The sequence below is a fragment of the Lygodium microphyllum genome, chromosome 2 (genome assembly GCF_053477565.2).
Source record: "Lygodium microphyllum isolate KBCC chromosome 2, Lygodium_microphyllum_v1.1.10, whole genome shotgun sequence".
Taxonomy (NCBI): Eukaryota; Viridiplantae; Streptophyta; class Polypodiopsida; order Schizaeales; family Lygodiaceae; genus Lygodium; species Lygodium microphyllum.
In genome coordinates, this window is record NC_141136.1 from 172,604,720 (window position 1) to 172,618,666 (window position 13,947).

A 13,947-nucleotide genomic window follows, 5' to 3' on the forward strand; every position below is an offset into this window, starting at 1 on the left:
CCATACTACACATTTTATGGCACTCCTATACCTTTCTCTACACTACACGTTCATAACTATATCATTGTCCCTTTATATTGCCAAGTGTTCTAATCCTTTATGCTTTTTGGTTCGTAGCATAGTATTTCAAGCAAGAATCATCAATATTGCCATTAGACATCATTCTTGAAGGAGAGGATGGAGCCATCAAACTAAAGGGCCAAATTCATACTATTACTTACATTTTGTGTTTTTGTATTAGCAAATGGAGGGCAAGGTCCTTATGAGAATTATGCCTCCACTCTCCCATACATATTTGTATAGCACTCATGTAGCTATATGCATAAGTATATTCAGTTTTTCCCATTTTCTTCCATGAGTGATAATGTCGACAATTGTTTGCTCGTTAGCAACACCCTTTGTAACAAAATTGAGCAACCATCACAACCCTTCGTACATTCAACAAGCTTCAAGTAAGTACCATAACTTATGAATACGACTAAACATGATTGATAAGTACATATAATTATTTACATTTGAATTAGTGTTTGGAGATTTGAGGATTCACACTCCAATCTCCTCTCCCTCTTTCCTTGTAAGTAACAAGTTCTATTGGAAAAGAAAAAAAAGAGATGCTTAGAAAGATTCTCATAGTTCATTAGAAAAACATGTAACACAAGCCAACTAAACAAGGCTCAATCCCAAAAGCAATGGTCTAATTGTAGGCCCTTTTATCTTTTGCAGAAGGCTTGTAATTTGAGAGATGCAAGATGCCTCAAGGTTGTATCAAAGGTTTGAACTCACACCCATGTACACACCCACACACTCAAACTACTTGGGCTACAACCCATTGGCCTAATTGTAAAGCTTGTGATTCAGAACCTAGAGGTTGTGGATTGAAGCCCCACAAGGTGCATCATGGGTAGAGACACCTGTGGTCACATGGAGTGTTCGTGCAGCAGGTGAACCCTCCTTGGCAGATGACTCCAAGAGGATCCCAATTGCGCTTAAGCTCCCTCGTTCATTCGAGTCACGGTTAGTTCATCCCTTTTGTTGGATGTGGCTTTGGCATATTTGGTGTATTGCAGTTGCCATTCTTTCCAACTCTGCTTCTGGAACTCATGGTCATACTAGTTATCGTGGTAGGTTGCTTCTATGATGTGAACTGATGATGCTATTCCTGTAAAGCTTGTCTCTACTGGTGCATGACTCTGTGTGACACCAAGTGTTTACGCTGGGGCTTCCCTCCAAGTCTCCATTGGGGCTCTCTTTTAGGTCCATATTGCTTTCATTTTCTTTAGTTCAACGAGTTCAGAACAGCATATTTGATTCAGCGTTGCTGTTTTATTGCTCTACATTTTGCAAGGCATCATCATTGGTTATATAGATTACATTTAGAGCCATGCTGGATCAACGCTGGAACTGGGAGTCATCCTGGACAGAGCTAGAGCAACATACACTGCGAATGGCATTGTGATAACATAAATTTCTATACAGATCAAATTTGACCCAGCCCTTTCACAACCTCATGCAGAACTTGTTTGCTGCATGCGAATAAGTAATTCTATGTACAAGATGAATATGGTCAATGTGACGGGTTCTCTGTGATATGTACATGATTTTACAGAAAAAGCACGAGAGCACAACTGCCTACACTGGACCAGATAGCTTAACAATGTGTGTCCCTGTGTACCATTCGTAGGACCTTTACCGATTGAATCATCCAACGCTTGGGTGGATGTTTATTTCAAATGCATTACCAGTCTCTCGGGATGTTCAACTAGTGTCTTCCACTCATTGCAAATGTTTGCTATTGTGGCACCATCAAGGACTCTATGGTCAGCACCCCAGGTGACCTTAAGAACAGGCAAACGAAATCCCTGTCAGATTTGAAAGACTGAATACTGTTGCAATAATTTCAAATTTGAAACTAGAAAAGCTGGAATGGCATACATTCATAGTCAAAGCAGGATGCATGCTTCCATCTTCCTGAAAATATGCGGTTTTCTGCGTCTTTCCAATGGCAATGATAGCTGTTTCTGGTGAATTCAACAAAGGGTAGCCAAACTTTCCTCCAATAGATCCAAAATTAGTGACTGTGATAGTCCCGCCTGATATATCAGTTGAGCTAAGTTGGTTTATTGAGGCCAGTTGAGACAATCGTGACAATTCCTTAGCAATCTGCAACAAGAGCAGTGTTTATTGTGTTAGGAAAGCAGGTCTTGAGGTGTTAATGTTGAATAATCAATCAAAAAAGATCTTCTGTACCTCGAGTACTGTTAGGCTCTGGACATTTCTAATATTTGGTACAGCAAGACCGTGCGAAGTTGCTATTGCAACTCCCACATTATGTGAACCTGGACAGTTTTAACAAAAAGCATAAGATGATAAAAGACAACTATAAAAGTGGTGTTATTACCGAGTATCCTGATACCAGACGTGTCCAATAACTTTTCTCATTCTTATTATGTGCACTCTGTAAATTTCCATTTGTTTAGATGTTCAGCATGTACAATGAGCAGCATTTGCTTCAGTGGAAGAGACTTGTGAAGAACAACCTTGATAGAATCATCCTTCCGGAGTGAGATGTGGGAACATGACAATTTTCTTAGTTTGTCCAAAACTATTCAAAATCCTATTTGAATGGCCTATGTTATATATAGAAAAGGTAGGGGGTTTTACTCCTCAGATCTGTAGCAAAGGTTCACATAAGCATCATCATCAGTCTGTGGCTGAGCCCGAGGAGATTTGGGTCTCAGACCCTCAGCTGGTGGCCATGATGGCTGATCATTGAAGTTGCAAGACAGGCAGGCCACCCCAAGCTTTTGATCTCCTCCTGGAGATTGTAGCTCACCTTGGGGGATGTAGGGTGGAGGCCCAAACTCGTAGATCAGATGAATTTGTCTATGGCTCCATGGCTCACCACCATGGAGCTGCAGGGGGGTGTTGAAAGTAGGGATTTTGTGTGCATGTCAACTTGTGAGCGAACCTAAGGTTTGGGCACACATTAGAGTCTCTTATACCTCTTCTTGTGCTTAAGGACCTTTTTTGTTAGTGGCCCTGGCAACCTTGTATTTGGGTGTGTGGTCACTTTTACAGCTTTTGGTCCTACATATTGAGAGGCACCCATTTGTACTACCATCTCACGTCTGGTGCATGGTCAATTGTTGCTCACATAGGGTCTTGTGCTCTTATGCTTGCCTCTCTCTACCTTCTACACACACACACACACACACACACACACAAGTATGTCATGTAATGATATTCCCTGACCGGAGATGCCTGGGACTCTACCTTTCATACAACACAGACACTACAATGCATTCATTTGACCCTAAGCAGGAGCAGTAGGTATGCAGGACATGGGACAGCAGCCACCTCTAGACTTCATCCACGAGTATCTAAGGATCCAGGCTGTCATCTCTCACCACAGGTGGAGATTCCCAAGGAGCTTCTTTTCATTGAACTGCATCGGATCTTACAAGAAATGTGTGCACACACCCATGGAGGATGAAAGGGATTATCTTAGGATGAGGACACAAACAGACAAACCTTTCTTCAAATAGTGGTATAGGAAATGGCGAGCTCTCAATCTTGTGAGAAAATGCTGAATGGTGCAGAGCAGAGAAAACTATGGCATATATAATGCAGAACAGTGCACAGCAGAGAAAACTGTGGCATATGACCCCTGTCACTCCGCACTAGTTCAGCTAGTAGCTGAAGCACATGTAACAAAGATGAACTGGTATACCACTGCCCATAACTTAGGCACAGTAATTCCAGAAGAAGAGCTTCATATTGCCAGTTGTCTATGAACCATTTTTTCTTCTCACAAAAATTGCAAAAAGCGAGCTTAAAAAAGGTCACAAAAATATATTACCTTTGCAGCAGATTTCTGAAGCATCTTTATTGAATGTACTATTTACCATCGGATATTTTAGTAATGCCACTGATAATGCCTTGATCATGAAAGGAAGATATGTAAGTTTGATTCCTTTTTCTAAGAACACATCTTTCAGATTTTTTCTTATGTTTGCAAGTTTATCCACATTTATTTCATCAACGAGGTAGAAATGTGGAATTGTAGCAGCTGCCGTCATTGTTTTGACCATGGCTCGTTGGTAGCCCCTGTAAGAAAACAATGGTTAAGACACCCATTCATGGGCGTGCCAACAATGGGAAAGTATGCATGTTATATTTGTTAACATACCTCAGGGGAATCACTTTATCCTCCAAGCTGTGCAGATTTGATGCAGCATGTCCTTCACTCTCTTCAGAATTTCTGGCAGGGTCTTGCCACATTATGTGCTCTTGCTTTGGTGCAATTTCAGATATCATTGTCAATTCCTCTTTTAATCCCTCTCTATTTGCAACATGCTTCAATATGTCTTCCTTTCGCACTCTTCCATCTTTACCCGTACCTATTACATCTTCTAATTTTATACAAGACTCTTTGGCTAGATGCCTCACTGCAGGGGTCGCCAATGTTTTGCTGGAAGAAGCTTCTAGGTGATCACCACATAACTCTTGTTTTGAAACATTATCACCTTGGGCATTTAATAATTCATTCTTGGGACTTTCAGAAGATCCAGACCCTTCACTGCTATTACAAATTAGTTCCAATAATGACTCTCCCACCTGAACCCAGGAAAAGTGAATGAGACATGAGGAGAACAAGCTATCCACCAAACGACAAGATAAATATGTCCAACAAAAGAGCTAATATAAGCCTAATTTCAATGAAAGAATTTCCAACAAAAGAGTTCACATAGACTGAAAATGTTGCACTAACCTTGACAACTTCCCCTGGCATAAAATTTAACCGTGACACTTTTCCTTTAAAACGGCTGGTAATTTCTATTGAGGCCTTGTCACTTTGCACAGAGCACAAGGGCTGGAACTCATCCACTTCGTCCCCCTGCATTTAGAATGCACAATGACAATTTAACTACAATTTCATCAACCATCTATTCAAACTGTGAACTCTAGTCCCTCTTTGAACGAAGTGGGAAAAAACTCCTTTTTCCATAGTCCATTCAAACTGCGAACTTTAATTCTTTGACCTACAACTTGCACTTTCTACCTTATTACGTATGTCATAGTAAACAACGAATAAGGATTATGATTACCTCATTTACAAACCAAGTAAGAAGTTCGCAGTCAGCAATGCCCTCCCCAGTTTGTGCTAGTGGAACTTCAACAATGCCTCCTAATTGTGAGAGTTGTGGTTGAAATGTGGAAAACCCTGATTTTGGGTGCCAGAACCAGGGCTCCTGTAAAAGTGTGCATCAACAACAAGATTGTTATACAAACAATTCATCCCTCTGTCTATTCATCTGTTTCCACATATCTTTGCGTATAAAATCCAATGCATTGCTTTGGTGTTGCATAATATATGCATTGACAAGAAATAATAATGACATTGAGTGACCTACCATGGCATGTGCATCACAAATAACACAAAACAGAGGTCATAAAAAACAACAGAGACAGCAGAATCTCTCTCTCTCTCTCTCTCTCTCTCTCTCTCTCTCTCTCTCTCTCTCTCTCTTTTCATAATGAAGTGGCTACCCAGCGGTAAGCCACTTCTTTTTACTAACCCACTGACCCAGGTTGAATTCTCCCTTTTGTAGCACCTATACTAAATGACCATGTGGAACTCTCTCTTTTTTTTTTCCGTAAAATGTGGAACTCTCTCTCTCTCTCTCTCTCTCTCTCTCTCTCTCTCTCTCTCTCTCTCAATCAAGTGGCTACCCTAATGTGAGCCACTTATTTCATTAACCCACTAACAAAGGTCATCAAAAACAACAGAGACAACAGAATCTCTCTCTTTCTCTCTCAAGAGGCTACCCTAGTAGCCCACTGACTGAGGTTCAAATCTCCCTTTTTCTACACCTATACTAAATAGTTGTGCAGAATGTAGGAGTTGAACCCAAGACCTTCTAGTCACCACACATTCAACTTAACCAACAAAGCCACATCTGTTGCTCTGTGTGTGTGTGTGTGTGGTGCAAGCTTTGTTGGGACTCTAATACCTATCCTATTGTCTACAAATGACATTGTACTTATCTCACACTCCAGGGTTTACAGGATGGCTTATAGACCTTTTATACAAGCCAAGGTCTCAAAATGAAACTTGGGAAGACAAAGGTCACAATGTTCAAAACCACATAGGCTTGGGTTCTGCTTTACTTTTGGCAAAAACCCCATTGAGATTGTCAAATCGTATGTATACTTGGGAGTTACCTCCAAACGGCCATATTTCCAAGAGGCAGCAAAGGCCAGACAAGCAAGGTTCTGCAGCACTAGGGGTGCTTGAGGGAGACTGCGCACGTGTGTGCTTTCAAAAGCCATGCACCAAACTTTGGCTCTTTGATACATTCATTGTACCATCACTACTATATGGAACCGAGATATGGGGAGTCGGGACCTAGCCATTACTACACCAGAAAAGAGCAACTTGCAGGACTGGATGGACCGGAAAGAGAGTCCTACAATGGGTGGCAGCCATGCTGGATATTGTTAGCCATGATGATGGCACACATGACCCAAAGCAAATCATCAGTACCCCATGAAATTATTAGAGCAAAGTTGGGCACCACACCTATGGTCACAAATGCCCTCTTCCAAAAAGTGACATTCCTTCAGAGACTATGAGAGCTCCCACAGCAAAGATACCCCTGCTTTTGCATCCTCTAGACAATTAGCTATACTAAGGAGTACACCCACTGTTGCCATGCCCAGATGTGCACATGACTAAGCTTACATGGGATGAGGATCAATCCACTTCCACCATTTCACTATAGCCTTGATTGTCCTCACCTCAAACCTAGTCATTAGAGGTCAACTAAGTGATCAAGATAGATATTGTAAGATAGGTATGGAGAGGACTTTGGGTGGGTCCAGTGCAGCGGTTGGATAAGAAGATGGCATAGTATTAGACACATTTCTTATACCGCTCTAGGGATTGATTCATCATGCATCCAACATACATGGACACACATCTCTCATGCAATCTTACGTGTACCATTTGGTCAAATCTGCACTTCATCAAACCAGCTACAGACTAAGACTAGGAGATACAATGGTATTGCACCAGAGGACCACATCTACAAACTATGTAGGGTGGAGGCAGTGTTAGAGGAGCAATACATATGCTATTGCACTAGAGGACCGCATCTGCAAACTATGTAGGGTGGAGGCAGAGTCAGAGGAGCAATACATATGCCACTGCACTGTATACTATGAGAGCAAAGGGTGATACCATTGCCTCTTCCGAGAGGGCTTTGGACCATTATGTCAGGTCATGGAGTGTTAGGAACAAAGATGTCTTGGGTTGTTCTTGCTTGAGCTCAACCCTCCTGAGAGAGAGGTGACTAGCATCTTTAGAGCCACCAAGACAGAGGGTGCTCACAGACTTCCTCACCACAATTAGCAGCAAAGCTTCACCCCCTCCCTCGACGGTTGGCTCTCCACACCAAAATCATTGTCCTTTTGGTTAGTAGCACAAGTAAGCTTAGTGGTTGTGGAACTTGGTTGGCCTGCATGGGCCAGTCAGCAGCTTCCTGTAGCTGTGAGCCTCTAGAGAGCCCCCATAATTGTCTATGAGCTTTAAAGGTAAAGGAAACAACCCTGGGGAGTGGTATCATAGCTTACTTCTCAGAGTTAGGTCCTTTGCGAAGCAGTATGATAGATCGCTTCTCAAAGTCCCCAGTCCTTCGCTAAAAGGCAACCATGTTAGTCTCACACGTAGGTCTCTGTGCCAAACGTCTCACAGATGCTGGCCTGTGCAAGCAACAGTCTTGGGGCAAGTATCAGCACCATCGCTGAATCACCACCAAACCAAACGCAACAGTTATTCTGCCAATCAAATCTCATTGCAGACAGCTCATAGAAGTTCTCAGTAGACATGATCTAGAAGATTTGGGCTGACACCATATGAACCTTACAAGGTTGATAAGATTGCATCTAACCTCAGACCACATGAGCATACACTGCTTGGCATGTTTTGCCTTAAACAAACAGGTCTCTTCCCTAAGGAGACTCTATTATTTGGCATTACAAACTGCCATCATCCCACCTACTATTGTGAAGGTTGTCGGTCATTTAGAGCGAGCCAGGTTTATCCCTATGTGGTGCTCTTTCAAACATGTCCCATATTTTGTACTTCGTAAACAAAATCCTAAATCCTGCATATGCATCAATCCCAAAATGGAGATCATTCGAAAGGTTGCAATGAATGAAAAGATGTGGCTTACTGATTGAACCTGTGTGAGTTGCACAGTGGAAGCTGTCCTTTTCTGGAAAAATGGCCTGGTTACACAGCCGTTTTTTAATGAGGCATTTGTTGTGTCGGCCCATGTCAAACCAAAAATGTCTGTTCTTCTGGCAAGCCTCTTTCTTGATACCGATGTGCCCACTGACAATGAATCATGTGCTCTGCATTGATCAAACAACTTCCTTGCCAGATGTCTTCTCATTTTGAAAGTACGAGCTGCACAGGCAATACCATGTGTTGAAATCATTAGTGTTAGGCTTGAAAAGGGAGCACAGTTGCTCACATGAGTGTTGTGGTGCAAAGAACAAAATTCCAGTTGCAAATACACTTCCAGTGGTGATATGCCTGTCATGCAATCAATCACTAGAGTACTGACTGCCTATGATGGCAATGGAGGCCATGATTGAATTGGGATCGAAACTACAGAGTTACCTCTACAGGGGATCCGCATCAAGATGAACTGCCCAAGCTTCCAATGAGTTAAAGCTGAAAAGCCACTCCTAACAGTTGTGATGCTAATGTAGACTACTTGTGATAGAAAAAAGCCGTCAAATAAAAAACATAGACAAGCTATTCCTGGCAACCAAGCTACTAATGGGCACAGTGGTGATCCCGTGCCCGTCATCCAACCGATCACTGTGCTATTGGCTATTAATGACGACAGATTGAAGGCCAACGTTAGTCACAGCACAGTCCTAAATATGGATTGCTCAAAAGACTTTTGGAAGAGATTTAGAGTGCGATTTCTGTTGCACGTGCTTGGTTAATTTCAAAGTAGAGCCAATTCGTCAGAGAAGCAGGAAAGGAAATACCATCAATTACCTGATCAGCAGCAAATCGACTGTGCTGTTGGACTGCTTCCCCAAAAGACCAATAAACGCACCATCGCAACTCACTAAACATAACAAAACAACGCAGTGTCGCATCTTCTTTATATGGATCAGCAATACAATTGCCGAATCCGCCATTTTATCCGAAGGTCCGACTAATCATATGTACACGTCACCGCGTTACAGGAGCTAGTACACTGCCTTGGGTTTGTTTCTAAATTATTTTTTAAAAATTTTTGAAAGTAGAGACGCTCGGGGGGCGGTGGGGGAGGCCGGGGATTTTTGTGGTGCTCGGTTTCGGTTGGGAGGTGGGTGGCCAACCGGTGGTTACATGTTGATGGGTGAAAATTACTGGGTTGGGTTGGGGGGGTGGGTGGCCAACTGGTGGTTACATGTTTATGGTGGGATACTTGGAGTTGTGGATGCTTTAGTATTTTTAAGCCTTGAGATGTGACTCATATAATGCATATCCCACACATTAGGAAGCAATGGGGGAAAGCTGGCATTTGAGAGGTTTGCTCTTGGAATCAAAAGAGTCTCCATTTCTAGCAAGTACTTCATACACTTGTTGTCGGTGATGTCAAGATCCAAAAGGCGGTTTCGAGCTTTGACATTAATCCTATGCTTCTTGGCCTTCTTTGCAAACGTCTCAAACTTTTCTTTAACATTGGAGACTTGAAATAGAAATTTCCATATGGAACTTGAAAGTGCATTAGTTCATTGGTTATTAAATACCACGACATCCCTACCTTTCTATACATGCCATAAATAAAGTCCTTTTACACCAATGGAGGTATAGCATTAGCCTCACCTAATAATAGTTCCTTTCATGAAATGGAGTAGGGGTGCCATTTTCTATATTAGTTTATGCAATAAATTCCAAGCATGCTCGTCCTGGTCACAATTCATAAAGAGGTGAGGTATGCTATACAAATTGGTTTTACACCTTATACATAGTCCATTTTTAAGGTTCAATTTACTAGCCCTCTCATGAGTCTAAAAGCCCTTGTGGAGGATCAACGATAGCAAACAAAATTTTTTAGGGAGGATGACTAGGAATTGAATCCTTGAGAATCTATAGTTTCATTGATGCTCAATCTATTCAATATTCCATGTCTTAAGTAGAATGATTCTAGAGTCACATTTTAGTGGGAGAAGGGGAAGGAGATTATGGTTGCACTCCTAGGAGAAGGCATGATGTTGAAGGGAAGCCAGAGGTGACCCCAAACAAAGAAGGCCACAAAAGGATTACAAAAATGCAAAGTCAAGGGCCTACTCAAAGTGGCCAAAGGAGGTCAATGGAGTCAATGAAAGTCATGAAAATAATGCTTTTGGAAATATTAGAAAATCAGAGGCACTGTGAATTCTTAGGCAGCACATTTTTCTTTTACATAGCTAGATTTTATTACATCATGCTATAATGTATTTTTGTAAAAAAATGAGAGTCATGCTCACTCTTGTGCAAATTGTAATATCTCTCGAGGTCATAGACATGTGTCTTTCATCTCTATTCATGTATGCTCAAAGACCCACAAGTCATGTAGATTTGCAAGCAAGTCCATATGGCATGTCAAATCAAGAAAGCCACATGTATGTGGAAGAGAGATGACTAGAATTGAGAGAAGCCAAGGGTTGAGGCTACCTACATGGGAAATCACATGTATATAATGTGTAAAATGAATACATCCTTTCATTCTTGCGTGTACACATGTTTGAGATCTTGCTTCCATCTCTTTCTATTCGCTTCCACTATAGCCAAGGTTCGTGAGTGAGTGAGTGTGCACACGGGTCTATGTGCACATGCCTATGCATGTGAAAGTGAGTGTGTGATTGAGTAAATGTGAGAGAGAATGGGGGACTAAGGGGCCCAAGTCTTCTTTTGCTTCTCTTCTATATTTCTTCTTCTTCTTCTTCTTCTTCTTCTCATCTACCACATGGTGTATTGAAGCATTTATAGCTACCATGAGAGAAAAAGAGAGAGTGAGGGATTGGGAAGCAGAAACTTCTTTTCTTCTTTTGCTTCTCTACTTGGAAATGTCAGAGGTGAGCAAATGCATTCCAAATCGATGGCTTGAGATCTTGACAAAGCCACATTTGAAACCTTTGGACTTTTTATGCTTTCTTTCATCCATGGGGATTAAGCAAAGAGGTATAGATAGTTTGGAGTGAGTACAAGCTAGCAACATGAGCAATAGCTTAAACCCCTTGAGAGAATGAAAACTCTTGAAAGAATAAGAGTCCATCCATTGTGCATAAGCTCAATACTTTTGGTTTCATTGCTAAGACAAAGATGAAATCCTCTCTCTTATATGGTTGCTCATATACTCCCCATGTGTAAGAATAGGAGGTCATGAGTGCTTGGAAGGATTCAACCTTCTTACTCTTTGATTAAAGAGTCATGATTTATCCAAAACACACATGGCTAATCTAAGAACACCTGTTGTGGTAAAATAGGAGGTTGAGGCTTTTGAAAGGGTTAGAGCCATTTGCTCTCTTAATGTATGAAACTCTTCTACTTTGAAACACACATGGTCTAGATAGTAAGGCCAAGTCAAACTTGAATGTAGATTGATGGATGAATGAGTAGAGAATAGGATATTTTAGGTTCTCTTTTCTTAGCCTTTTCATCTAAGAATCCATTAAAAATCATAAAAATGCCTCATCTCTGTCTTGTGCTAAGATCTATATGTCACATACAACTAATGTTTTGCTTGCTTGTATAGATTGAAGCACTTCATCCATATTTTGCTTGTAGAATATAGACAAAAGCATATAGATGTTGAGTATTTTCGTATATGGACATCAACTATGGTAGAAAAGTGGCTCAAAATCATGTGTATATGTGGCAAGATTGAAAATTTCTATATATACACTCATTTGGATGAACAACGATGTTTCTTGCTACAAGTAGGAGTGCATTTTGCATCGCCTCAACTCCATTAGCCCATCACCTCAACTATGGGTTTTCCTACTCAAAATTTCATTAGTTTTTTGTTTTGAGCATGGAAAACTATGCATGATATCTAGGGAGCAAGTTCCATTCGCAGCCTAAGCATTAGGGTTGTTAAACATAGTTAGTTTATTTATCTTGAATGCCAACATCATCACTAGGACTGCATGTTGCCATCAACTTGACTACTTATTTTCACGATCTATAACTCATTACTTTGAGGAACATCATGCACTACATTGGGATAAGGCATACATAGAATGAAATTAGGGTTGCCAAGCATAGTCTAGGTCCTTATTTGAGTGGTAACATGATCACCTCGATTTAATGCTTCCATTAGCTTGACTACTCAAGGAGCCATAAATCTCAAGATAATACTAATTTAAGGGCAAAAACATAGTCCTTGACATCTTGAGTGCTAAATCTAGCTATTGGCCATTCACCAAGGTGCAAAATATTGCTTTTGTTCGTATTCAAGAGACACTAGCCATCACCTCAATTAACACTATATATCACCTCAATTGCTAGTCCTTTGGCCTTAAAAATCACCTCACTCTACTTTCAATGGTGAAAAATTACTACAGAGCATCTCTAGGACAAAATTTAACAAGCATGTGCCCCTAGAAGCACTACCAGATGAACTAAGTTGATTGGAAAGCCAAAAGCCATCATTTCAACTACATCTACCTCAATTGATGGGTTAAGGATAAAAAATCTTTCTATTTGAAAGTGAGAATCACCTTTGATTGGAATCACCACAAGTGAAAAGTTGAAGCAAATACACATCATCCTAATGGGAAATCACCTTGATTTCTTACAGGCTAAGCTTAAAAGCTAAGGTTACAAGAAAACACAAATCGTGGATGCACAAACAATGCTTCCTTTCTATCCATGACTTATAGAAAGCCATATTGAAATTGCATCCAAAGCCCCAAATATCAAGTTGACTACATCAAGATACCTTGGGAATCAAGTTGATTGCATTTCGAGATTTTTTACAAAGCAAGATTCTATGAGTCAAGAGTTGTAGATCACCCCAACTATTGCATCCCACACTCAGGTCTTCAAAGCATCTCACTTTCTCACTAGGTATGCTTCCAATCCTAATATGCGATTAAGAAATTTAACTCATAAAGAGAAATTGAGTGGGGTAAATAAGATTAGTTGCCTATATTGATTGTGTGTGGATTTTTGTGAATCTTATATTGAAACTCCAACATCGTGACTACTCCAAAATTGGTCAAATTTGTGCTTAAACCACTTAGCTAATCTTAGAATACCATGACTCATTGATGTTTTGTATCTACATTGTACTTCACACCTCCATCTGATCACCAAGCTCAATCTAACATCATATTGAGCACAACTCATCACCTCAATTTATGACATGTATGGTTGTGGATTGATTAATGTTGTGTCTTTTTGTTCACAAGGCTGATTTCGCAATTGTTGAACATCTAGTCATCTTTGTAGAGTGCACAACTTGAGACTTGATTGATCTAAGCGTTATTGATGGGTTGCAATGATTATCAATTGCATATACCTTTCAATCGTGCACTCTATGGGTCACCTTGATTGCCTCCTTGGAAGCAAATTTCACTACACTAACATATTTTGCGCATCTTGCAAGCTATACGAGCTTTGAGAACTTGTTTTAGTTGAATATAACAATTTTTGAACTCTAGGCACACTATCCATAGCTATTCTATATTACCCTAGTGGATCCAAAAGGTGGCCACAATCACCTACACTAATTTGTAGATCACCTCTAATGCTTGACCACACCACCTACATAGTTGGGTAGACTAAACTACAACAATATTAGCCTCTATAATAGCAAATGTCATAAGTAGAACCAAGCCTAGCTCAGGTGACAATTTCCCAATCACCTCAACTAGTCCTAGTAACCA

General features: G+C 40.7%; 1 protein-coding gene across 2 annotated transcripts; it reads right to left on the reverse strand.

Moving 5' to 3' along the window:
* Positions 1-1,436: 1,436 nt before the first annotated feature.
* On the reverse strand, positions 1,437-9,273 carry BCE2 (2-oxoacid dehydrogenases acyltransferase family protein). 2 transcript variants are annotated; one of them, XM_087701378.1, is made up of 9 exons: positions 9,080-9,273; positions 8,238-8,473; positions 5,109-5,252; positions 4,772-4,897; positions 4,190-4,617; positions 3,860-4,107; positions 2,248-2,336; positions 1,933-2,160; positions 1,437-1,835 (listed from the first exon to the last, which is right to left on the reverse strand). In XM_087701378.1, exons 2-9 carry the CDS (start codon positions 8,457-8,459, stop codon positions 1,722-1,724), a joined length of 1,599 nt encoding a protein of 532 aa, XP_087557504.1. In that variant the 5' UTR covers positions 8,460-8,473; positions 9,080-9,273; the 3' UTR covers positions 1,437-1,721. The 2 variants fall into 2 exon arrangements, with proteins under 2 accessions (XP_087557504.1, XP_087557512.1); XM_087701386.1 differs by having other exon boundaries at positions 8,247-8,473; positions 9,080-9,272.
* Between the last annotated feature and the right edge of the window lie 4,674 nt (positions 9,274-13,947).